Source organism: Lolium rigidum, chromosome 2 (assembly GCF_022539505.1).
Source record: "Lolium rigidum isolate FL_2022 chromosome 2, APGP_CSIRO_Lrig_0.1, whole genome shotgun sequence".
Classification (NCBI taxonomy): Eukaryota; Viridiplantae; Streptophyta; class Magnoliopsida; order Poales; family Poaceae; genus Lolium; species Lolium rigidum.
The window spans coordinates 191,747,330-191,771,033 of record NC_061509.1 but is presented as its reverse complement, the minus strand read 5'-3'; the positions used below and the strand labels follow the sequence as shown (position 1 = coordinate 191,771,033).

The 23,704-nt window shown below is 42.8% G+C and overlaps 2 protein-coding genes across 2 annotated transcripts; both read right to left on the bottom strand.

The window, feature by feature from the left end:
- Nucleotides 1-2,131: 2,131 nt before the first annotated feature.
- LOC124692757 (glycine-rich cell wall structural protein-like) lies at nt 2,132-3,027 on the bottom strand. Its single transcript, XM_047226189.1, has 2 exons — nt 2,893-3,027; nt 2,132-2,766 (listed from the first exon to the last, which is right to left on the bottom strand). Exons 1-2 carry the CDS (start codon nt 2,966-2,968, stop codon nt 2,444-2,446), a joined length of 399 nt encoding a protein of 132 aa, XP_047082145.1. The 5' UTR covers nt 2,969-3,027; the 3' UTR covers nt 2,132-2,443.
- Nucleotides 3,028-15,910: 12,883 nt separating this feature from the next.
- Nucleotides 15,911-16,479, bottom strand: LOC124687891 (glycine-rich cell wall structural protein-like). Its single transcript, XM_047221620.1, has 2 exons — nt 16,309-16,479; nt 15,911-16,179 (listed from the first exon to the last, which is right to left on the bottom strand). Exons 1-2 carry the CDS (start codon nt 16,391-16,393, stop codon nt 15,920-15,922), a joined length of 345 nt encoding a protein of 114 aa, XP_047077576.1. The 5' UTR covers nt 16,394-16,479; the 3' UTR covers nt 15,911-15,919.
- Nucleotides 16,480-23,704: the final 7,225 nt, after the last annotated feature.

The window sequence follows — 23,704 nt, the reverse complement described above, 5'->3', positions numbered from 1 at the left end:
TTAGAATAGATGGCAATGAGAATGGATTGGTGCATGATTTTATGTGGAGAATTATTTCCAAGGGTTTAGGCAAAGTGGTTGGATCAACTCTATATTCACTAACCTTGCTTAGCAAACTCTTGTTTGAACTATTTAAAATGAATCCTAAACTCATCATGATTAACTCTCTTGCTGAGGTGATGCTATTTTATAGAATACTATTGCATTTGGTTTCACTAAGCAAGATATTTGGAAAGCAAAGTAGAATTGAATATTGATTTCACTCTACTCACCAATTGATATTTAGTTCTAAATATATATGGCTTGGTTTATACTTGTGATCCATGATACACAAGTTAGGACATGTTATTTTATGTGGGATGGATCCTATATGGCAAGGTTTAGGGTTTTGGGGATACTTCATTATTTGAAGTATAAAATAGGCATGAGGCATGGCAGGGTTCTGCTTATGTTCCAAAAGGATACTTGGATTGAAACTCAAATGGGGTTTAGGGTTTTAATAGTGATCACCCAAGTGATACACAACTAGGATTAGGACATGGGTATAAGCTTTGGTTATGTTTCACTAATCTCACCTCCAAGATTAAAGGTTGATTTGAACAAGTAAGATTTAATACTACTCTAGTATTCTCTAGGATAGACATGGCTATGGTTAGCATCTATAATCTCTCTCACTTCTAAATGTCTTGGATTAGCCTAAGGTCCTACTCAAGAGATGATGATATGATCCTCTGAATATATGGTTTGCCTAGGGATTCTACCTTGGTATCTTATGTAGCTTGTTCTTCTGGAAATCTGATAAACCTGCATCTTGTGGTATGCCTCCACCTCCTAGCTTCTTCATCTTGATCCTAGCTAATGCATGGAATGTCTCAAGGTTTTTTGGTTTTCTTGTAGGATGGTACAAGATGACCAAATGGATGAAGGGTGTGGCTCCTTTTATAGGCTTGGGCAAGCTCTAGTATCATGACACCTAGGTGGGTGACTCTTGTTTTGTTGTGATGAGTAAGGTTCTTGGTTGTCATGCTCCCATCCATAGCAATCCTTTGGGCATGAGGTGGCAAATCTTAGGATGCAAGTCATGTAGATATTTTCATCCTATGTGGCATAGAGATTATCCTCTCATATGATTTATTTTTGGATGGCCAAGTGGCATTTGTTACTAAATATCTTGTGAATGCTTTTATACTTTGTGAATAGTGCACCATATCATGTATGATTGGATTTATGTTATAATATTGGTCAAAAGGTCAAGTTTGAGGGTTATTTCTCCATTTTGGATAGTTGGTATTTGATTTCACCAAGGCATGATCATATGAGTTTCAAAATACTCATAGTTAGTTTTATTCAAATAGTTTGAACTATAATTTGTAATGTAAATGGATTTAGTTTTATGATATTCCATATATTTAATAAGTTATGATTTAAATAAAAATGTGTGGCTTTTATGCACTTTAAACCCTGTGGTTTACCTTATTTAGAAGTGAATTAAATTACACACAAATGTAGTTGCTTACTTTTAAGTATTATTAAGTTAGGGTTTGATTCTTAAAGAATGTGTTGTTGCAAGGAATGCCATGTTGAGATCTTTTATAAAATCTTGTAGTTGACCCTTACTTAAGGTGTTGTTTGTTGTAAATCTACTTTCATTTGATCTGGCCCATAGATCAAATCATCTCTACCCAAAACAAGGTTTTAGCAAAGATCACAGTGAAATTTATATTTGATGATCTATTTCAATTCCAGCAAGTCAAGTGAAACTTCAGTTACTGTGGTAAGTTTTATTTGAAAGCGCGAAAATTCTCCGGATTTTCTATGCATGAATGCAATGCACACTTTGGTGTTCTCTCATTTTATTGCCTCTAAACCTGGGATGTTATAATCCATCCTGCTATAACGCTGCTAAGAGAGCTAGAACGAGAGGGGGTAGATTTTGCACAGAGCCCGCGACGGGTGATGCTATTGTTGAGGCAAGCAGCCCGCGAGGAAGAAGCTAGGTAAGGATGGCCATTGTTGGAAATTCAAAATTATTGATGATGGTAAATATGTAGCTTTTACATTGTTTCACTGTCAGAAAAACATTCCGCGACTTGCATTTGAACGGACGGAATAGTGAAATTTTCCTTTTGCGTTACTTAGAAAAGGAGTGCTGAAATTTGTCTTTCGCGTGAACACGCACAAGAGTTTTTTTTTACATTAAGCAAGAAAGACAAGTCTTATAGGGTGAATACGCTGACAGGAACAAAGTCCTGATGTAATACTACGAGGTTGGATCACGATTACTGTGCAACGCGTACGTGTATGTGTACATACATGCACCCGCCTTTTTATTGGCCGTAACGTACGATTATTACTTACCACGTACGTGCACCAACACCACGTACGGGTACGGCGCTATATATACGCTCGCACGTAGGCGTCTGCATCTGGTACTGGCCGGTACTCAGTTGTGGACCTCCGCCCGGTACATGGGCTCCGGAATCTCGTTGGGGCTCGCGCAGCAGCGGCAGCCACCACGCCCGCGACCACAGCAGTTGTAGCGACAGCCACCGCCGCCTCCTCTGCCGCCACCGCCGCCGTGGTAGCCTCCACCACCGCCGCCGCCGCCGCCGCCGTGGTAGCCGCCGCCGCCGCCACCACCGCCGCCGCCGCCGTGGTATCCCCCGCCTCCGCCGCCGCCGTGGTAACCTCCACCTCCCCCGTAGTAGCCTCCGCCGCCGCCGTGGTAGCCCTGCACGCCAGCCTTGGCCTCTTCCTTCTTAGCCTCTGCATGAACGAAAATGTATCCATAGATGCAAGTTAGTAGCAGGAGGAGTTCTCATGATGATCGTATATCCCAGTCTACACCGTAGTCTATAACGGATCGGTAAAGAATTTGTTGCGCTAGCTCACGAGTTTCTTCAGCCGTGGCGACGAGGCAAGCCGCCGCAAGCAGGAGAGCGAACACAATGAGACCTTTGGATGCCATGCTTGACACCATCTTCTTCAGTGTGCAAGTGATGGATGGGATGAATGTCCATGCAAACCAAGACCTTATTTATAGGCGGGAGAGCTAGGCTGGCCTCTTTCAATGGAGAAAGAGATAAGAGATAGGACCAGCAGCTGTGGCATGCAAGTTGAGGGAAGCTGCAGGCCCTCCCTTGACCTTGATGACTCCATGGATGTCGACTGGTTCGTCGGCAATTCATGGCAACGTGGACCCTGTTGCTGTTGGACGGGACTGCACGAACGTCTCTCAGGCCCCAGCAGCATAGACTTGTTGGTCACCTCCCGTGCGCACATACGGGCACCAATGCACCATACACCTCGCCACAGCGGTGAGGAAAACACAGCAAACTTCGACTTGGCGTCATGCATGCACGGCTTCAATCAGCCAGCTCCGGAATATCATATTTCCTATGTCTGAAAATAAATAACTCGTCTGGAATCGCATATATCTACACACTAAAGCGCATCGACAAATGCGATTTTAGATAAATTTGACTCACTTATTTTTAGACGGAGGAAATATAGGTGCTATCCAAATCGATCGGATAAGATATGCATGTTTCTTTCGAAATTTGGAGATCCATGTACATACATAAATGCAGAGGCGTAGCTATGTACAAGTCGGAATGCCACCTCCCCACCTTGTAAAGAATTAGCAAAGGAATAATTTTACAAGGCTCATAGTAAAAAAAAAGAAAAGAGTAAATTTTAGTTTTTACCCCCTACTTTACAAGCCACTAATTACCGCATTTAGAAAAATTTCATCCTAACTACCCCATTTAGTGGAATTTTTGCCACTTCTTACCCTCTAAAATAATTTGAGCATTCATGTTATTGGGTTTTGATCGTTAGGTCGATGTGGTGTGCCAATGTAGGCGATTTCATCCTCGTGGTCATTTTCTTGTTCACATCCAGTGCCACATTTGATCCGCCCGAGCATATTTGGTTGGTGTTCTTGTTAACATGACACGAAACACGTTCTGTTTCCGGCAGGTAGATTTTATCGCAAGGTATTGTACCGGTATCATGTTGCTCAACTCACCTTTTTCTTTGTTCGGGAAGACCAGTCTATGACGATGGGGGACTCGTAGAGATGATTTCCAGCGATTGTCAGCGCCGATTGGTCTAGGAGTACAGACCGTGAGAGAAGTTCATGATTGCAGACCGTGAGAGAAGTTCATCAGATCAAATCGTGTGAACTGGTAGAATTAGGGATCAAAGTTCCTTGTTTTGGTCAATGCCGGTCAACACATTAGGCCGAAATGCTTAAGCAGCATGTCAATGCACATAGATAGCTGCAATCTTGGAAGGAGGGGCATTGGATTGTGGAACAACGTGTCCATGGTGTGGCTCAAAAACAAGAGAAATCCCCTTCGGTAATGGGTAAATTGATGGTCTAACATGTTCCCATGCAAGAGCAAAAAAGAAAAGTTAGAGAAAAACTTGGACGTGGCTCCGAAATATTGGAAATGGGTAAATTTGGGCGTAACTTTTGCTAAATGGGGTAGCTATGGTAAAAACTTGATAAATAGAGTAATTAGTGTCAAAAATTCTAAAATAGAGGATAAAAATTGGAATTTACTCAAAAAAGAATTATCTTGGCGAGCTCCGCCACTGCAGAAATGCTTAACTTACTATATGGTCTCTCTCCATCGGCACTGTGGTGGGTCGTATATGAATAATCAGCCATATACGATGCGTTTAATTCAGCATCTCTTTCAATCTCTCTTTGAGCACAACACAAGGAGACGCACATAATGTACATGCATACTGTTGGTTTTGAAAACGAGACCAAAAGTGGGAGGTTCCACCGTGGTATTTCACTAAGATAGTGCAGGCTCGAACTTGGGTACACCACTTCATGTGCGGCGAGTAAGACCCCCGAAGCCTTTCTCAGTTTGTCATGATTTTAGTTCAGGAGGTGTATATACAATTACATTGTTTTAAGTGGTTGCATATAGAGGAGCAGTTGTGGCCAAGTTGACTCCATGGAGGGTGACTAGTTCGTCGGAATTCATCGCCCGCTTGGTAACGTGGACCCTGTTGCTGTTGGATGGGTATCCATTAACGTCTCTCAGGCCCCAGCAGCATACACTTGCTGGTCACCTCCTGTGTGCACATACGGGGCCTGTACACCTCGCCGCGGCTGCGAGGAAAACACGACAAACTTGGACTTGGCGTCATGCATGCACACATCAATCGGCCAGCTCTGGAATATCATATTTTCTATGTCCGAAAATAAATAACTCGAATTTGTTCAAAGTCGCATTTATCTAGATGAGCAATTTATCTAGAATCGCACATATCTACACACTAAAGCGCGTTGATAAATGCGATTTTGGATAAATTCGACTTACTTATTTCTAGACGGAGAAAATATTAGGTACTATCCAAATTGATCGGATAAGATATGCACGTCTTTTCTAAATTTAGAGATCCATGTACATAAATAAATGCAGAGGCGTGGCTATATACAATCCGGGAGGGCACCACGCCCCAGCTTGTAAAGAACTAGTGAAGGAATAATTTTACAAGGCTTATAGTAAAAAAAGTTACTATTATCTTAAGGAGCTCCGCCACTGCAGAAGTGCTTAATGTACGATTTGGTCACTCTCCATCGACACCATGGTGGGTCGTCTATGAATCTACCACATACGCGATACGTTTAATTATGCATCTCTTTCAATTTCTTTGAGCATAACACAAGGAGACGCACATAATGCACACTAAATATACATTTAGGTTGTTTTGCTTTCCCTCTATTTTATAAGTTTTGTCGTGGTTTTAGTTCAGGACAAGTATATATGTATCCAGTGATGTATATACAATTCCATTGCTTTAAGTGGTTGCACATATAGGAGCAGCTATATATGGTCAAGTTGACACCATGGAGGTTGACTCATTCGTCGGCAGTCAATCGGGCGCGTCGTAACGTGGACCTTGTTGCTTTTGGACAGCACTGCAGGCCCCAGCATACGTACACTTGTTTGATACCCCTTGTGCACATACGGGGTACCATACACCTCGCCGCGGTCCATTATTAATGTGTAGCAATAGATCCAAAATTCCAAATCGTTCGGATAAGATATGGATGTCTTCTTCTGAATTTGGACATCCCTAGTTCTCTTCTTGGAGAAATGCTTAACGTACGTGTATATATGGTCGCTCTCCATCATAACGTGGTGTGGGTCTATTAACCAGCTATATACCATGCATTTAATCCTGCATCTCTTTCGTTTTCTTTGAGCACAAGCAGACGCATATATTGCACACTATATATATATATATGGGAAATAGTCTGCTAACATGGGTGATAGCTATGCATACTCATCTCACCATTGGATCTTCTATAGGGAGCACAATACCAGCCTTAAGGGAGCACACGGCGTCAGCCCTCCCGTTAATAACACAACAAGAATCCACACCATTTTTTTTGCGGTACACAACTTTGTTGGGTGGAATTTTCGTGTTCCACACGCCGACGAAAATGATGTATCAACCACAGTTTTTTTGCACCGCCGACATTTGTTGTTTTATAAACTTTGGAAGCAGGCAAATACCACAAACAAAAATGAAAACCATACCACGGTCCAAAAATCATACCAAAACAACAACCAAGTGTTGGTCACGGTTGTTTATTTTTGAAACTGTCGGAGCAGGCAAATCCCGTTCACCAAAATAGCCTACTATTCCACGGCCAATCTATAACAAAATAACAACCAAGCTCGGTCAAGGTTGTGTATTTTTCAAACTGTCCTCATCAGCCAAAATAACAACCATGCATAGCACGGGCAGAAATGGTAGCCGTGTTCTTACTGTCATTTTGGTATTTGTTCTCCAATGACAACATGCGATTATATGTCCACATACCCAGCGTCGTACTCATTCCCAGTTGGTTTGTTTGCTAGACATATAAAGCTTCAAAAATCGTCTTTTCTAAGCACTAGATCCTGATAAGAGTGCAAGTAGCCTCGCACGTTATTTTTCATCAACGATGCCGCCGGCCGTTGAGGACGAAGAGCATCATCCAAGTCCCACCAAATCCGCTCGAGCTCTTGTCGCCAGCCTAGGCGACCTGCCGGATGAGATGATCTCAGCTGTCTTGGCCGCTGCAGCTGCCTCCGCCGACTCACCGGCAGACCTTCTCTCCGCTATCATGACGTAAGATACTCCCTATTTTCATTTGATGTCCCTCATGGTTTTACATTTTTTGCGGCTGGAATCGGAGCCCACACATTTCCCCTCTCACAATGCTCTTTTAAATATAGGTGCAAGAATGTTTTTTCGTTGGCCTGGGGTGCATCGGTCATCAAGAATGCATCCCCCCTCATCGCGATCCATGTGAAATCATGGTGTCTTGGCGCCAAACAATTCTTGCAACTTTTGCAATGACGCCGGGAACCTCGATGCATCATTCATACTTGGGATGGTAAGCTAGAAGTTTCCTTTAACTTTGACAGGATTTTTATTTTTTCGGTGGATATGTGGACGCGAGGTTTGATTCATTGAGGGCGCCATTTGTTTTTCGCAGATCTTGTACCTGGACGGGGAGAACCGCCACGACAACGTCCTCAACGAGTACTTGTACCTCTCCGGCCGCGTCGACATGCGCGCGGTCGAGACGACCGTCCAGCACCTCACATCGGCTCCGGCGCATGGACCTCAGGACGGAGAACAACCCCTACATCAGCTTCCTCTACACACGCTTCCAGGAGCGCGCCACGGCCGTCTCCCACGGCAACACCGCACGCCTCGCCAGGGCGCGCGGTGACGGCGTCCTGGCTCGCGTCTGCGGCACCATTGCCGCCGACGATAAGCGCCACGAGATACCTACGCCCGCATCGTGGAGCAGCAGCTGCGGCTCGACCCGCATGGCGCGTGCTGTGTATGACTTCTTCATGCCGCCAGCCAACAAGAAGGAGGAGCAACATCTCAGATTCGATGATCTGCCGGATGATATGGTGGTCTCCATAATTGTTGATGTTGCTGCATCCGCCGGGTCGCTGGCCGACCTAGCAGGGGTTACCATGATGTAAGATCCTCGTACGCAAGAACAATAGATTATCGTCTCTCTTTTTTTTAGGATGCTACTGCAGGTGCAAAAATGTTTGGAATAGCTAGGACACAACAATTTTGTTCTCAAGAAGGCGTCGCAGCTGTGCCTCACCGTCCATGCAAGAGAGCGGGCTCCGGCAACCTTGACGCCTCCTATACACTTGGCATGGTATGCTAGTAACTTTGATTTGCATAATGCCTGATCAGTCCTTTTTATTCTTTTTTACGCTTTTAGATCTTGTTATACTTGCGGCCGTTGTCGGTTGTCACAAGGAGGCGATCTACTCGATGGCCATCATCGTGTTCAACAGCAGTGTCGACATCAGGGAGAGCCGCGTCATCCTTGCCGGCGCCGCGCTGTGCGTGCGCACGGCCTCACTTGGCCAGGTGATGCGCTACGCGAGCTTGGGCACTGCGTGCATGATGGATACGGCCGGCGTGGAACGCTCGATTCCCGAGTCCCGACCAGCGCCATGAAGTCAAGACGTGGCGTTTTGTGTTTTTACTGATGGCAGCTGTTGCAAAGCTTCAATAATGTATCAATTTTTTTGCACGCGTTTTTAGCGATAGTTAGATTGAATCTTCAGCTAAGTTAGCAAGAATGAATTGTATGCCTTTGGCACATTTAGCTTCCATGGAAGACGATTTATGTTTAGGTTTGTGTAATGTTTCACACGTGTTTTCTTTGAGATGCACGTCTACTATTTCCAAAAACTAGCTTTCTGCTCCCCTAAATTAATTGCATAGCAAACATTTTTTGCCATACTGTATACAAGGCAGTGAGCCAGGATTTTATGGTTGCCAGCAGAAGCAAAAAAAGATTCTACTGTTCAAAATTTTGTGATTTTATGAGAGATTTCACAAATTGCCATGATGCCGCCAGACGAGACGTTTTGATTTTGAGCTTTTCGCACTATGGAGCAAAACTACACCGACGACGTTTCCACCGCCTTGATCTGTCAATGCCCCCAATATATAGCACGCTTTTTTATTCGTACAAAGGGCTCACGGTTCTGCTTTTCCAAAATGACAATCATGCCATGCCCACGGTAGAATTAAAATACTAGAACGATTATATAGTCTTTTTCATCGGCTTAATGTTGATTTTCTTGAACGACAACCATCATACGGCATGGTGGTGGCGTCAACATATGAATATTTAATCAGCTTTTAAAAAGGTGTCAAGTTTTAGAAAGAAACACTTCGACGTCGGCTCATATATGATCGCATTTCTCTAGGTTTCGATGATCTTTCCTTCGCATAAATCATCTAAGGATAATCACTATGTAGGACATGAACAGCCACTACCATCCATCCATGACACATAGTAGGATTCTTCCATGGACGGATTGCCATTTTGATTCTGAACTGACAATTTCTTCACCGTGGCTCGTTACGGCTCCTGACACCCACGATGCGACAGCATGAGGCGTGCCCGCCGAGGTCAACCTGCGTCGTTTGCGAACAGCATATAAGGTTTTAAATCAACAACTTCTCAACGGTCACCGTGCACCGACTAAAAAAAATCTAAGGAGAATGTAAAACTGTCTTTTTTTTTTCTGCAATCCACTTATCTATGTTTACAATCAAAGTAGTATAAACTCCCCATGAGTGAATCAAGAACGATAAATAATCCATCAAACAATGTCTAATGCCTTCATCACTTCAACTAGATTTATTATTAAAGAGTACATTTTTAGAGCGACATGACCATCGACCTTTTCACCAAATTTGGAGGATTTTAATATGAAATAATTCACGGATTGACGTTATGAGTTTGCTTGCCCAGAAAGGACCGTCAAAGATTTTCTTCCTGTACTACATTTGCTGATACACATCTTGCAAGACATGGGCAGCTGCTATCATTCATCCATGCCAGAGAGCACTATTGTTCCATGGATGGATTTTTTTTTTCAATCTATATTTTCACTCACTTCACGGAGTACAGTGCCTTGGACTTGCCTGGCTGCAAGCGGCAGATACGTTATATGTAGCATGACGGCACGAGCTGCGCTTGTCTTTCTTCGCTGGGAAATATACAATCCAGGAAACGAAAAACACACCCGAAGATAGGTTGTCAAAACATTACTGGAAACTGCAAGATTTTGGTTCGGCTGAAAGGAAGCATCTCCATGTGCCGGTCGAACACATAAAATATCCAAAAAAAAAAATCCAAAACAACAAGTTACCATCGGCTAGATATCCTGTTGCATCTCTATTTGATAGCGACATGCGAATAGAAACTAAACCACTCCCTCGTTGGCATCGCAAAGGCACAAAAAAACTCAGAAAACAACAGCCAGATGATAACACATACGGAAAGTGAACCATGGATAAAAAACGTCATGCATTTCGTGTATTTTTAGTCGGACGCAAACAGATGCCAACCATACCGCATGAGAGTTTTGGAATCAGACCACCCTGAGTAACAAATTTCCAACCGCTGCAATACGGGGAAAAAATGGTGCATACACGCCAAGACGGGGGTGTCCTTTTTTCAGTGATGAAAACTACGTTTTTTTTTGCAGCGCTGTTTTTATTGCTGTTTCGCTATAATTCAACCGTCGTCAAGCGCGAGAAAGTTTCAAAGAACATAACGCCGTTACACGGGGTGAATTGCTTTTTGTTTGATCTGCACCTGGTGGAGCTGGGAACCACACTATCCATAGCTACCACCCTTGGTAGCAAATCCGCGTCGATATATATATATATATATATATATATATATATATATATATATATATATATATATATATATATATATATATATATATATATATATATATGGGAAATAGTCTGCTAACATGGGTGATAGCTATGCATACTCATCTCACCATTGGATCTTCTATAGGGAGCACAATACCAGCCTTAAGGGAGCACACGGCGTCAGCCCTCCCGTTAATAACACAACAAGAATCCACACCATTTTTTTTGCGGTACACAACTTTGTTGGGTGGAATTTTCGTGTTCCACACGCCGACGAAAATGATGTATCAACCACAGTTTTTTGCACCGCCGACATTTGTTGTTTTATAAACTTTGGAAGCGAGGCAAATACCACAAACAAAAATGAAAACCATACCACGGTCCAAAAATCATACCAAAACAACAACCAAGTGTTGGTCACGGTTGTTTATTTTTGAAACTGTCGGAGCGAGGCAAATCCCGTTCACCAAAATAGCCTACTATTCCACGGCCAATCTATAACAAAATAACAACCAAGCTCGGTCAAGGTTGTGTATTTTTCAAACTGTCCTCATCAGCCAAAATAACAACCATGCATAGCACGGGCAGAAATGGTAGCCGTGTTCTTACTGTCATTTTGGTATTTGTTCTCCAATGACAACATGCGATTATATGTCCACATACCCAGCGTCGTACTCATTCCCAGTTGGTTTGTTTGCTAGACATATAAAGCTTCAAAAATCGTCTTTTCTAAGCACTAGATCCTGATAAGAGTGCAAGTAGCCTCGCACGTTATTTTTCATCAACGATGCCGCCGGCCGTTGAGGACGAAGAGCATCATCCAAGTCCCACCAAATCCGCTCGAGCTCTTGTCGCCAGCCTAGGCGACCTGCCAGATGAGATGATCTCAGCTGTCTTGGCCGCTGCAGCTGCCTCCGCCGACTCACCGGCAGACCTTCTCTCCGCTATCATGACGTAAGATACTCCCTATTTTCATTTGATGTCCCTCATGGTTTTACATTTTTTGCGGCTGGAATCGGAGCCCACACATTTCCCCTCTCACAATGCTCTTTTAAATATAGGTGCAAGAATGTTTTTTCGTTGGCCTGGGGTGCATCGGTCATCAAGAATGCATCTAGGTTGTTTTAGATATGTGCATACTCATTTCCCCTCCATAATTATATATGTCATCAAGAACACATTTCCCCTCCATAATTATATATGTCACGGAGGTAGTACGTACCTAGGTTGTTTTAGATATGTGCACGTATGTATGTACCCTGATATGTATATAGATTAATTACATTCTTTTCCCGTGGGGTGCATATACAATACACAAAATAAATAGACACACCATGTATCGCATGCACAGTCTCACTCCTTTTTTGCACGAGATAGTTCTCGTTCTAAAAATTGTTGACCTCGCCCGTATTTTAAAACTTTTCGAGGTTATTAATTTGGTTTGTGCAATTTACTTTGTGTGGTTTGGTTTTGTCCCGATATTTCGAGATCTCAACGAATGGTCCCGAAGGTGAACAAGAGCGGAGTAAGTGACTCTTTTTACTGCACAAAAAAATAGAGTTACAAAAAGTGGAGGTGTCTTTATGATCTTTCTGTTTGTCTCATTTTATTTCACCAATAAAATAATTATTTAGTTAATCAATAAAGTATTATCATTTTCTATTAATAATGTTGCAAAACCTTACAATAAACTAATGTTTTGCTTGGTTTATGAATAAACCCTAGGGCAGCTTGTTCCTTAAGTAGGTCATGTGGACTCATATTTGATTGAATCTTGGCTTGAAGTCATTGCAATACACCTACCAAAACAGTTCCCCAAAGCAGTCTTCCATATCAATACATCCTAAACGTACTTTTCTTGACTTAGTACTAATCCATCATTAATGTTTTGAACTTAGGTTCCCAAAAAAATGTGGAGATCACCAAGGTCTTATATGGCAAATTCCTTCCGCAAGTCATTCCACAATGCATCTCTTGCAGATCAGCATAAAAATGGTGGCATTGGAGTTACGATAGATGAATAGAGATGTGTCTTATTTCGAGGCAACGAAACCAAGTGTATGAGTTGAGAACTCAACTTTGAATACTATGCTCTTGGTGCTTGCTTCAATCCATACAACGCATTGTCAAGTTTGCTCACATCGTTCACACTCCTTTTGTCTTCATAAACTGGTGGTTGTTTAATGTAGATATCTTCTTCCAGAAAACCATGTAAAAACACATTCTTTATATCTAGTTATCGCAAAATCGATCCCTGAAAACAACAATTGCCAAGACAAGCCGAACTACAACTATTTTAAACAACAATTGCCAAGACAAGCCGAATTACAACTATTTTACAACCATACCGTTGGTTAAATCCTTTGGCCACTAATTTGGCCTTACAGAACCATCTGCTCTTCTTTTAATTTTATAGATCCATCTTCAGTAAATGATATTTGTACCATGCATGTGCGGAACCAACTTTCGAGTGTGGCACTTTGTAACTCAGGCTACATGTAGCCTGTTTTCTCAAAAAAATTGAAAATGGTCTATAGTTTAAAAAAAATAGGAAAACAATTCTATAGGTACACAATGAAGTACTCTACAACAGTAAAAAAAAAAAGCAATACGAAAGACTCAGTGTTTTGGGCTGTGCAAAATTCACAAATCCATGGATCTGAAAACTTAAACAGTATAGATTTTGAAACCTCCAACATTTATCGAATTTGTCATTTTTGTGTAGCCTCTAATATAACGTATTTCATCCTAAAAATTTGCACAGTGGTAGAGTACATCATTGGCTACATTCACATTTTTTTCAGTTTTTTTGAAATTTTAAATGTTGAATTCCAATTTTGTATAAAAACAGGAGATATATATACTCCCTCCCCCATAATTATATATGTCACGGAGGTAGTACGTACCTAGGTTGTTTTAGATATGTGCACGTATGTATGTACCCTGATATGTATATAGATTAATTACATTCTTTTCCCGTGGGGTGCATATACAATACACAAAATAAATAGACACACCATGTATCGCATGCACAGTCTCACTCCTTTTTTGCACAGATAGTTCTCGTTCTAAAAATTGTTGACCTCGCCCGTATTTTAAAACTTTTCGAGGTTATTAATTTGGTTTGTGCAATTTACTTTGTGTGGTTTGGTTTTGTCCCGATATTTCGAGATCTCAACGAATGGTCCCGAAGGTGAACAAGAGCGGAGTAAGTGACTCTTTTTACTGCACAAAAAAATAGAGTTACAAAAAGTGGAGGTGTCTTTATGATCTTTCTGTTTGTCTCATTTTATTTCACCAATAAAATAATTATTTAGTTAATCAATAAAGTATTATCATTTTCTATTAATAATGTTGCAAAACCTTACAATAAACTAATGTTTTGCTTGGTTTATGAATAAACCCTAGGGCAGCTTGTTCCTTAAGTAGGTCATGTGGACTCATATTTGATTGAATCTTGGCTTGAAGTCATTGCAATACACCTACCAAAACAGTTCCCCAAAGCAGTCTTCCATATCAATACATCCTAAACGTACTTTTCTTGACTTAGTACTAATCCATCATTAATGTTTTGAACTTAGGTTCCCAAAAAAATGTGGAGATCACCAAGGTCTTATATGGCAAATTCCTTCCGCAAGTCATTCCACAATGCATCTCTTGCAGATCAGCATAAAAATGGTGGCATTGGAGTTACGATAGATGAATAGAGATGTGTCTTATTTCGAGGCAACGAAACCAAGTGTATGAGTTGAGAACTCAACTTTGAATACTATGCTCTTGGTGCTTGCTTCAATCCATACAACGCATTGTCAAGTTTGCTCACATCGTTCACACTCCTTTTGTCTTCATAAACTGGTGGTTGTTTAATGTAGATATCTTCTTCCAGAAAACCATGTAAAAACACATTCTTTATATCTAGTTATCGCAAAATCGATCCCTGAAAACAACAATTGCCAAGACAAGCCGAACTACAACTATTTTAAACAACAATTGCCAAGACAAGCCGAATTACAACTATTTTACAACCATACCGTTGGTTAAATCCTTTGGCCACTAATTTGGCCTTACAGAACCATCTGCTCTTCTTTTAATTTTATAGATCCATCTTCAGTAAATGATATTTGTACCATGCATGTGCGGAACCAACTTTCGAGTGTGGCACTTTGTAACTCAGGCTACATGTAGCCTGTTTTCTCAAAAAATTGAAAATGGTCTATAGTTTAAAAAAAATAGGAAAACAATTCTATAGGTACACAATGAAGTACTCTACAACAGTAAAAAAAAAAAGCAATACGAAAGACTCAGTGTTTTGGGCTGTGCAAAATTCACAAATCCATGGATCTGAAAACTTAAACAGTATAGATTTTGAAACCTCCAACATTTATCGAATTTGTCATTTTTGTGTAGCCTCTAATATAACGTATTTCATCCTAAAAATTTGCACAGTGGTAGAGTACATCATTGGCTACATTCACATTTTTTTCAGTTTTTTTGAAATTTTAAATGTTGAATTCCAATTTTGTATAAAAACAGGAGATGTGTAGCTCGGGCTACACTTTGAGTTTTCCACCAACTTCCAGGTTTTATTCTTCGTGGGTGCATCATATACTCCTCATCCATAGCTTCTCTCCGAGTAGACGTCCTCTTTATCTACAAGTATATATGGCGGTGGCATGCTTCCCTCAGGGTAGGTGTCTTCTCTGTGCAGGAATCAAACTCCACGCCGTACAGTATTTGGAGCAACCGTGAAACTGCAGCTTCGACATAAGTTATCTATAATTATATTTAGATCCACTGAAATAGCAAAAAATGGTCTCATTGATCTGCCATGTTTAAATTCTTGAAGGACACGTGGCCAACTTTCGTACCAGATTCATCATTCTGCGATCGGTCGACTCGGAAGCACAGCACATTGATGATTTATTTAAAAAAACACCACATTGATGATTTATTTAAAAAAACACACATTACAATGATTATTATTCCAAAGAAACAAAGGACGAGCACGTAGTTGTACTAGAACATATGTTCATCCGCGCAGATAGTTCACTTGCACACGACTGAGATTTATTTTATTCAGGACCCTGGATAAAGATTCCAGAGCATCGCTCCAAGCTACTACCAAGCAAGCTAGCTAGGCAGCTACGTACCCAACAGGACATCGATCCGGCTAGTTGTGCACCTCCGGGCGATCCATGGGCTCCGGCACCTCGTTGGCAGACCCGCAGCAACGCATACAGCCACCGCGGTAGCCACTGCGGCAGCAGCCCCACCTGCCGCAGGGCCCGTAGCCGCCGCGGCCCGGGTAACCGCCACCGCCGCCGCGGCCAGGGTAACCGCCGCCGCCCCCGCGCCCTGGGTACCCGCCGCCGCCATGCCAGTCGTCCTGGACGCCGGCGCTGTTGGTGCTCACCTTCTCCTCCTTGTCATCTGCACGCAAACCACACACACATTTGGTACGCATATAGCATATCGTAAGCCCTCGATCCGACGCGCTGCGTTAATTTAGCGATATATATATGTACGCCGATCGAAGAACAACAAGACAATGGAGCTCACGAGTTTGCTCGGTGGCCGCCGCGGCAAGGAGGACCGCGGACGCGAGGAGGACAGCCAGCAGGAAGAGAGCCTTGGTCGACGCCATTGCCGATCAGTCGATCTAGAGCTAGAAGCTCGTGTGTTGCAGTGAGGACTGAAGAGGATGGTTTGCTTGTGAGTTGAGAGAGTGAGCAGGGCGTGGTCGTATTTATAGGGCAGAGCGAGGCGCAGGTAAGCATGGGAGCCCGAAGAGATGAGGAGTGGGCGAACGTGCATGCATGCAGTGTGATCAAACTCACATGCAACCATCAGTAGTTCAGTGATCCATGCAAGAGCGCAAGGACTACAAATTCGTTCAACGGTTTAATTTGTGCAGATTCATATGCACATCGTTGTGCACATATGTACTCTGATATGTTCCCCATGCTGATTTTGTAGTTTGGTACTCGCTCATGCCCGGACAAGCACCTTCTTTTCTTCTTTCCATATGGAATTTAATGATTTTCTTACATATATACCAAAAACAATGTAGATAGACAAATCACACAAGACAGCTGGTTTCAAGGAACTTTGTAGGAACTATATATCACAGAACTTTAAAAAAAAGCACACAGTTTAGATTACTCTTGGTTTGACGATATTTAACATTTCAAATCTTAGTATTACAGGAATCACCAGGGTACAATGTGGACACACATACTCGCACAACATCTATTGAAGACAGGGGTACCATGTAGAAACACATACTCACACAACCTCTATAGAAATCACCGTTGTGTTCTCTTCCCATATGCAAATTGATGAGGTTTTTATATACCAAATTCAATGTAGAGAGACATACTCACCCAACATATATTCAAGACTGGGGCACTGGAAGTTAAAAATTGAAGAAATATTCATATGCGTCTAGTTATCGACGAGAACATCTCACGTTTTGGTTTTACGCCCTAGGGCTTGAGATATTCTGGTTATTTTTTATAGTCGTTTCCCTCTTAACTTTTTATAAAGAAATGTAACTAAACATAAGTCTCTACTGAACTATTTCTCTCAATATGCAGGATCACACCTTGGCAAACATGTCCCACATAACCGTTGAGACACAACCCGGTAGCAGCGAACACGATAAACTATGATTTGGTTGTCTGGTAACATGAGTGGCTCACTCTGAAGCACCAACCTTAAAAACGATAACGCTGTGTTCTGAAGCACAACATGCATGTAGGGCAATCCTATAGTATAGGGTTCTAGGTTCCACACCAGCTGCGTTGAAGCTCTTTTTTTTTACCCGGACTACGGCGGGTTTACGCCAGCCTGAACAACTTTATAACCAAACCGAAGAACATAAAGGGATTCATTGCAAGCGCTTTTTTAGGGGGCGGAGGAAGCTAAAGTAGAGAAGGATCTCAAGGGGGTCATATCCAATACACCAAGAATTAAGAAAGGAGGTTGAGGAGGGGTGTTGCATCTAAAGGCCCAAAGCCTGACATCCTCGATACACCTGCGAGAGACAAGGAAGAGGCTCTCCACAACGCTGTTGATAGTTAGGGTGTTCCTCCGCTTCCAGATGCTCCAAGTAATGGTGGTGTTGATAGTGGACTCCTCGAAGCTGCAACAGTGAGGAGAAGTCAGCAAAACTGGTATATGCGCCTGGGTCAAAATCGCATTGGAAAGAAGCCCAAACTTCCACCGCCTGGGGGCAGGAGAGCAGCAAGTGATATGTGTCTTCATCAAGGTTGGAGGAGAGGCAGGCAACGGAGGCAGAGAGGTGGTGTCGGAACCGCCGCTCGTTGGTAGGGAGATGTTTCTTCCGAGCTAGCCAGCAGAAAATCTTGCACTTTAACTAGGCAACACTCCTCCAAACCTTAGTCACCACATCATCAATCTGCAAATGCCTGAAAGATTTGACATAGAAACACTTGTTTGAGAGTTTTTTGTTAGTGTGGCAGCCGTCACGTAAGTCTGGAACATCATGGTGGATGTCCACGTGGCTCAACTCGGAGGACAAGGCTCAAATGTCAGTCACCGCAGCATCGGTGAGGCACGGTCCAAAGGAACTATGGAGGCGCAGATGAAGGGTAATCGCTACGTTAATGTTGGGGCAGGTGGAGTGAAAGAAGAGGTGATGAAAACGCTTATGAAGAGTTTGGTCGCCAAGCCAGAGGTCGAACCAGAAAGCAGTGGAGTTCCCATTACCCAGGGAAACCTTGGAGATGGAGCGGAAGGAAGCAAGCCATGCAACAATATCCTTCTAGATGGGAGTGTCGAGGTGATGGCGGTCCCCCAGATCGTGGGGGACATGTCATCCGTACATGCGCCGGAACCAGGGGCCGAGGTGTCGGAGTGAATTTTGTGAGGAATTTTGCAAGGAGGGACGAATTTTGGGTAGGGAGGGAAATGACTCCAAGCCCCCCAAAAGTTTTTGGAACGCAGACGTCATCCCAGGCTACTTTACATTGGCCACTGTTGCAAGTCTCCTCTCCCGTCCAAAGGAAGGCGCGACGTCTTTTGTCTATAGCCTCAATAACGCCCGCGAGGAGGAGCCCCACGCTCATGGCATGGGAGAGCATAGAAGTGAAGATAGAGTTGAGCAGGATCAAGCGGCCACCAATGGGAAGACATCGTCCTCGCCAACCAGAGAGCTGCATGTCCCTCTTAGTCATGATGGGGGCGAAGTCCCCAATGTGCAACTTGTAGGGAGAGAGCAGGAGGCCTGGGTAAGTTTGGAGGAAGGTAGAAATTAATCTCGTAGCCGAAGATGGAGGCCATAGAGATGGCAGAGGTGGGGTCTATTTTGGTGGGAACAAAGGTGCTTTTATGGAAATTGATGGTGAGCCCCGTAGCAGTCGAGAAGTCATCAATCACCTTCTTCAGATTGGCAACGTGATCCGGAACCACACGGATGATGATAAATGTGCCATCGGCGTACTTAAGGATAGAGCGGGGTAGGTCGTCGACAAGAGGGTGGAGGAGGAGGCCGCTCCGGGAAACATGCAGGAGCATTTGTTGAAGCACATCAGCAACGATGTTGAACATGAAGGGGGATAGGGGGTCCCCTTGCCTTAACCCACATAGGCACTGGATCCATTTACCCGGAATGCCATTGAGGAGGACCACACTCTGGGTAGTGTGATTGCGCACTCTAACCTAGGAAAACCAAAGATTAGGAAGGCCCTTCGCCCAGCTGATGGAGTCAAAGGCTTTGCGGAAGTCAAGTTTAAAGACAGCGGCAGGCACAACGCGCCTGTGACAGGCCTGAAAGATGTCAGCGACCTAGACGAAGTTCTCCGCAATAGACCACCCAGAGATGAATCCGGTCTGATCTGGATGGACGAGATAGGGGATGAGGTCCCGAAGACGTAAGGTGAGGCACATGGAGTGTACCTTGAGGCCGCAGTTTTGGAGGGAGATAGAACGGAAACTACCAGGCTTGTTTCGATGTTGCAATTAGAGGACAAACTCAATAGTTCAATCAAAATCAGATTCGTTGACAATCACGATTTATGTGTCTTGAAAATATTTCAAAGGATATACTTGATTCAGCCCTAACCAATGAACCTTCAAGATCCATCGACCAACTTAATTAGGCATCTTATCCTACTCTATAGTTTGAATTGTCTTATATTCGATGTGATTCTTGCAACCACAATGGAAAAACTATGACTAGGCTTTCATCTTCAAGCCATGTGTTTGCCTTAACATTTTGAAGGGCTCGTCAACCGCTAGTTAAACAACCAAATCACTCGTTATTAATCACATCGAGTATCAGAAGCATGTGTATGTTTGGTAAATCATTTGTTATTAATCACCGAACCCCGCTAGGGCCTTAATGCACTTCCACCCACTTTTTTGCTTTTGATCGAGAAATTCAATGAATCCACCCCACCCATAGTCCGTTGGTGATACATTTGTTTGTGGATTGCCCCTTCTGTCGATAGTGCCCCTCATCTTCATTTACTTGTGTGATCCCCCTCCTTTCCTCCCCCACTTCCTTACCTATTTATTTTCTTTGAGATTTCCTTCACCTGTGGATGACATATAGGCTCCAATTTTATTGACATCTATAATCTATATTGGTTTGGTTGGCCATTCTTACGTCCATTTATCCGGAATACCGTTGAGGAGGACCACAGTCTGGCTAGTGTGATTGCGCAGTCTAACCTAGGAGCACCAAAGATCAGGAAGGCCCTTTGCCCGCATGATGCGGTCGAGAGCATCCTAGTTGATGGAGTCAAAGGCTTTGTGGAAGTCAAGTTTAAAGACACAACGGCATAGACGAAGTTCTCCGCAAGGGTGAGGCACTTGGAGCGTACCTTGAGGCCGCAGTTTTGGAGGGAGATAGGATGGAAATTACCAGGCTTGTTTGTGCCCGGACTGATCTGCGTTGAAGCTCTACGATGTTGCAAACAGAGGACAAACTCAATAATTCAATCAAAATCAGATTCATTGACAATCACGATTTATGTGTCTTGAAAATATTTCAAAGGATATACTTGATTGAGCCCTAACCAATGAACCTTCAGGATCCATCGACCAACTTAATTAGGCATCTTATCCTACTCTATAGTTCGACGTGTCTTATATTCGATGTGATTCTTGCAACCACAATGGAAAAACTATGACTAGTCTTTCAGTTTCAAGCCATGCGTTTGCCTTAACATTTTGAAGGGCTCGTCAACCGCTAGTTAAACAACCATATCACTCGTTATTAATCGCATCGAGTATAAGAAGCATGTGTATGTTTGGTAAATCATTCGTTATTAATCACCGAACCCCGCTAGGGTCTGGATGCACTTCCACCCACTTTTTGCTTGTGGTCGAGAAATTCAATGAATCCACCCCACCCGTAGTCCGTTGGTGATACATTGTTTGTGGATTGCCCCTTCTGTCGATCTTCATTTAATTATTTGTGTGATCCCCCTCCTTTCCTCCCCCATTTCCTTACCTATTTATTTTCTTTGAGATTTCCTTCACCTGTTGGATGACATATAGGCTCCACTTTTATTGACATCTATAATCTATACTGATGAGTTTTCAATTTTAGTCAGTACTGAGGTGAAACAATGACATCTCAAGATGATCATATATGTGGCTGTAGTATGCGAGAACATATACTGATTGTGGTTGCCCCGTCATCATCTGCGTCTACAATATGCAACATGTATGCAATTATCGGATGGTTTCCTTAGCATGCTAAACTTATATTTGCCTTCCTATATGTCAGGCGTCACTGCTGAGGCCAGGGTTCCACTCCTCTTTTCAGAAGAAAAAAAAAGTTAGCCATCTGGTGGGAATAAATCTGATTTGGCAAAGATACTCCACAATTATCATCAAAATTCAAAATGATTACAGATATGAGTATATGCACCATTATTAATATTTAGGTTTGCTTTGCACGATGGACGATTATGCCTGTGACTGCAATCTTCAGAGAAACGAAGAATGGTGTTACGGGTGTTGCATTGGCAGTGTTCTAGCTAGGTAATTCAGTCAGAAGGAAGTATGTACCAAATTGATGGTTTTGTTCATCTTTATAGTCTTTATATCAGTGTGGAAACATGGATTCTTTCGTATTTTAAATCATCAGTTTATTTCTTACATGGTTGTTTAGTATAGGTTGTGCTTCACCGCAATATTTTCATATGAGCTTTCAACTATTACCTCTAGCTGGTAACACTCAACGAACTTTGTAGGAACTAGAGTATCACAGAACTCAAAAGTCAAGCACATAACTTAGATTACTCCTGGTTTGAGGATATTTAGCATCTCCAATCTTAGTGTTTTAGAAAAAAAAAAAACAGCCATTTTATGTGGTATATACTGAAAAGTTGAGCCCACAATGTTGGTGTCTGGTCTTGGCTTGTTTGTCGTGGAGCCGTGGAGGCGCGGAGCAAGCATTTGAGGCCAATCCACGTGCATACACGTGTTCATGGACCAACCATGTCATTAATCGTCACTTTGCAGCACCACTTTTCTTTCTATTTCTTTAAAGACACTTCTCCTTTTTAGAAGACAAAATATCAGCAAATGTCCTTAAAGGTTAGACATGATCTCTGCAGCAGTGACCAAATATGCACAGCCAAACAAAGCACTAGATTTTACAGGATAATCTGATTCCGAAGCGATCAAGCATGACTAGTTGACTGCAAATTAAGTGGAAATGTTTTACTAATTAACAACTATGCTCTAGATTCTCTCGGTGAACAAATTATATGGAAACGGAATTCACCAAGAAACATGGACAGATCAAGTGAGCGGAGAATTCAGGGGTCGGGAGTCTTGTACTCTCCAACACTAAGTTCGGTACCATAAATTCCTAGAGCTAGCTGCTTTCCTGCTTGAATCGCCACCAATTAATGGCAAGTGGAAAGATCATGTACTAGTACTGTACAGCGTATCATGTATATACGCGACCACATGGAGGATCACTGTAGCCCCGGTCCTACGCAGCCCATGCTGGACGCACACAACTTCTATTTGGCATCTCTGAATTGAATCCCTGAATTTCATGAACAGGACGGGCGACTTGTAGAGCAGGAGCACTGAACATGATCTTTCGCTCGAACAAAACAAGACGTCTTTGTAAGTATGCACCAGCATCCAGCAGGACCATCTACAGCTAGGCCATACGTCCTTGTCCGTTGTGTGAGCATAACTCACCACTGCTCATCGTCAGAAAACAAAGCAACGGGACGGATCGTGCCTTCATGGGTGATTCCTGAAGTTTTTTCTTAAATGCATGTATTCATGTGTAATTCAGGATATGATCATCTGCAACGCACAGTCAACGTGCTACATGTGAGTCTGAGTTACCAGTTCGTGGAGAAGGATTGCAGAAGATGAGCAATCAATCCTTTCCTTCACCCAGAGTTCTGAACCCGCATGTGCCGCAGCGACCACTGCGATTTATACACAGGAGTAAACTCAAGTGCTCCGACGAAGCCAAGAGACGAGCAAAAATCGGCACGTTTTCTGCCCAATACTCCTACCACCCAACCAACAAACCAAACAGTAGGAAGAGGCTGAGTTTTATTTCTGACAACGGCCAAGCGCTCAATCGCTTAATCGCGGGGCTGCAATCCTGATATGTACTTGTCATACAGCTTCGCGGCTCGTTCCAGATGAAACAGCATGAAAATCACACTTACTTCATGGGGCATTCTGCTATTCTACAATTTAGCTAATGGTGGTATGTGAGACATGACAACAGATTTAGGGCGCAGATGTTATTGACTGGATTGGTCACCGATCATTTAGCGAGGAGCCCTTCGTCCCAAAATGTAAGACGCCCTTAAATTTAGCTGGTCAACAGCTTATAACTTTGACTATGTTTTGTGCTTACATTATATCCACAAATTCCGTATAAATATATATCAAATGAAAGAGATTTGCAAGATGAACGCAGTGATACCATTTATAC

What these genes read in the sequence shown, in the direction of transcription:
- LOC124692757 (XM_047226189.1), bottom strand. Translation starts at nt 2,968, where the DNA reads ATGGCATCCAAAGGTCTCATTGTGTTCGCTCTCCTGCTTGCGGCGGCT. An exon ending in CGCCACGGCTGAAGAAACTC is followed by an intron (nt 2,767 to 2,892) that starts GTGAGCTAGCGC and finishes TCGTTCATGCAG; the next exon opens with AGGCTAAGAAGGAAGAGGCC.
- LOC124687891 (XM_047221620.1), bottom strand. Translation starts at nt 16,393, where the DNA reads ATGGCGTCGACCAAGGCTCTCTTCCTGCTGGCTGTCCTCCTCGCGTCC. An exon ending in GGCGGCCACCGAGCAAACTC is followed by an intron (nt 16,180 to 16,308) that starts GTGAGCTCCATT and finishes GTTTGCGTGCAG; the next exon opens with ATGACAAGGAGGAGAAGGTG.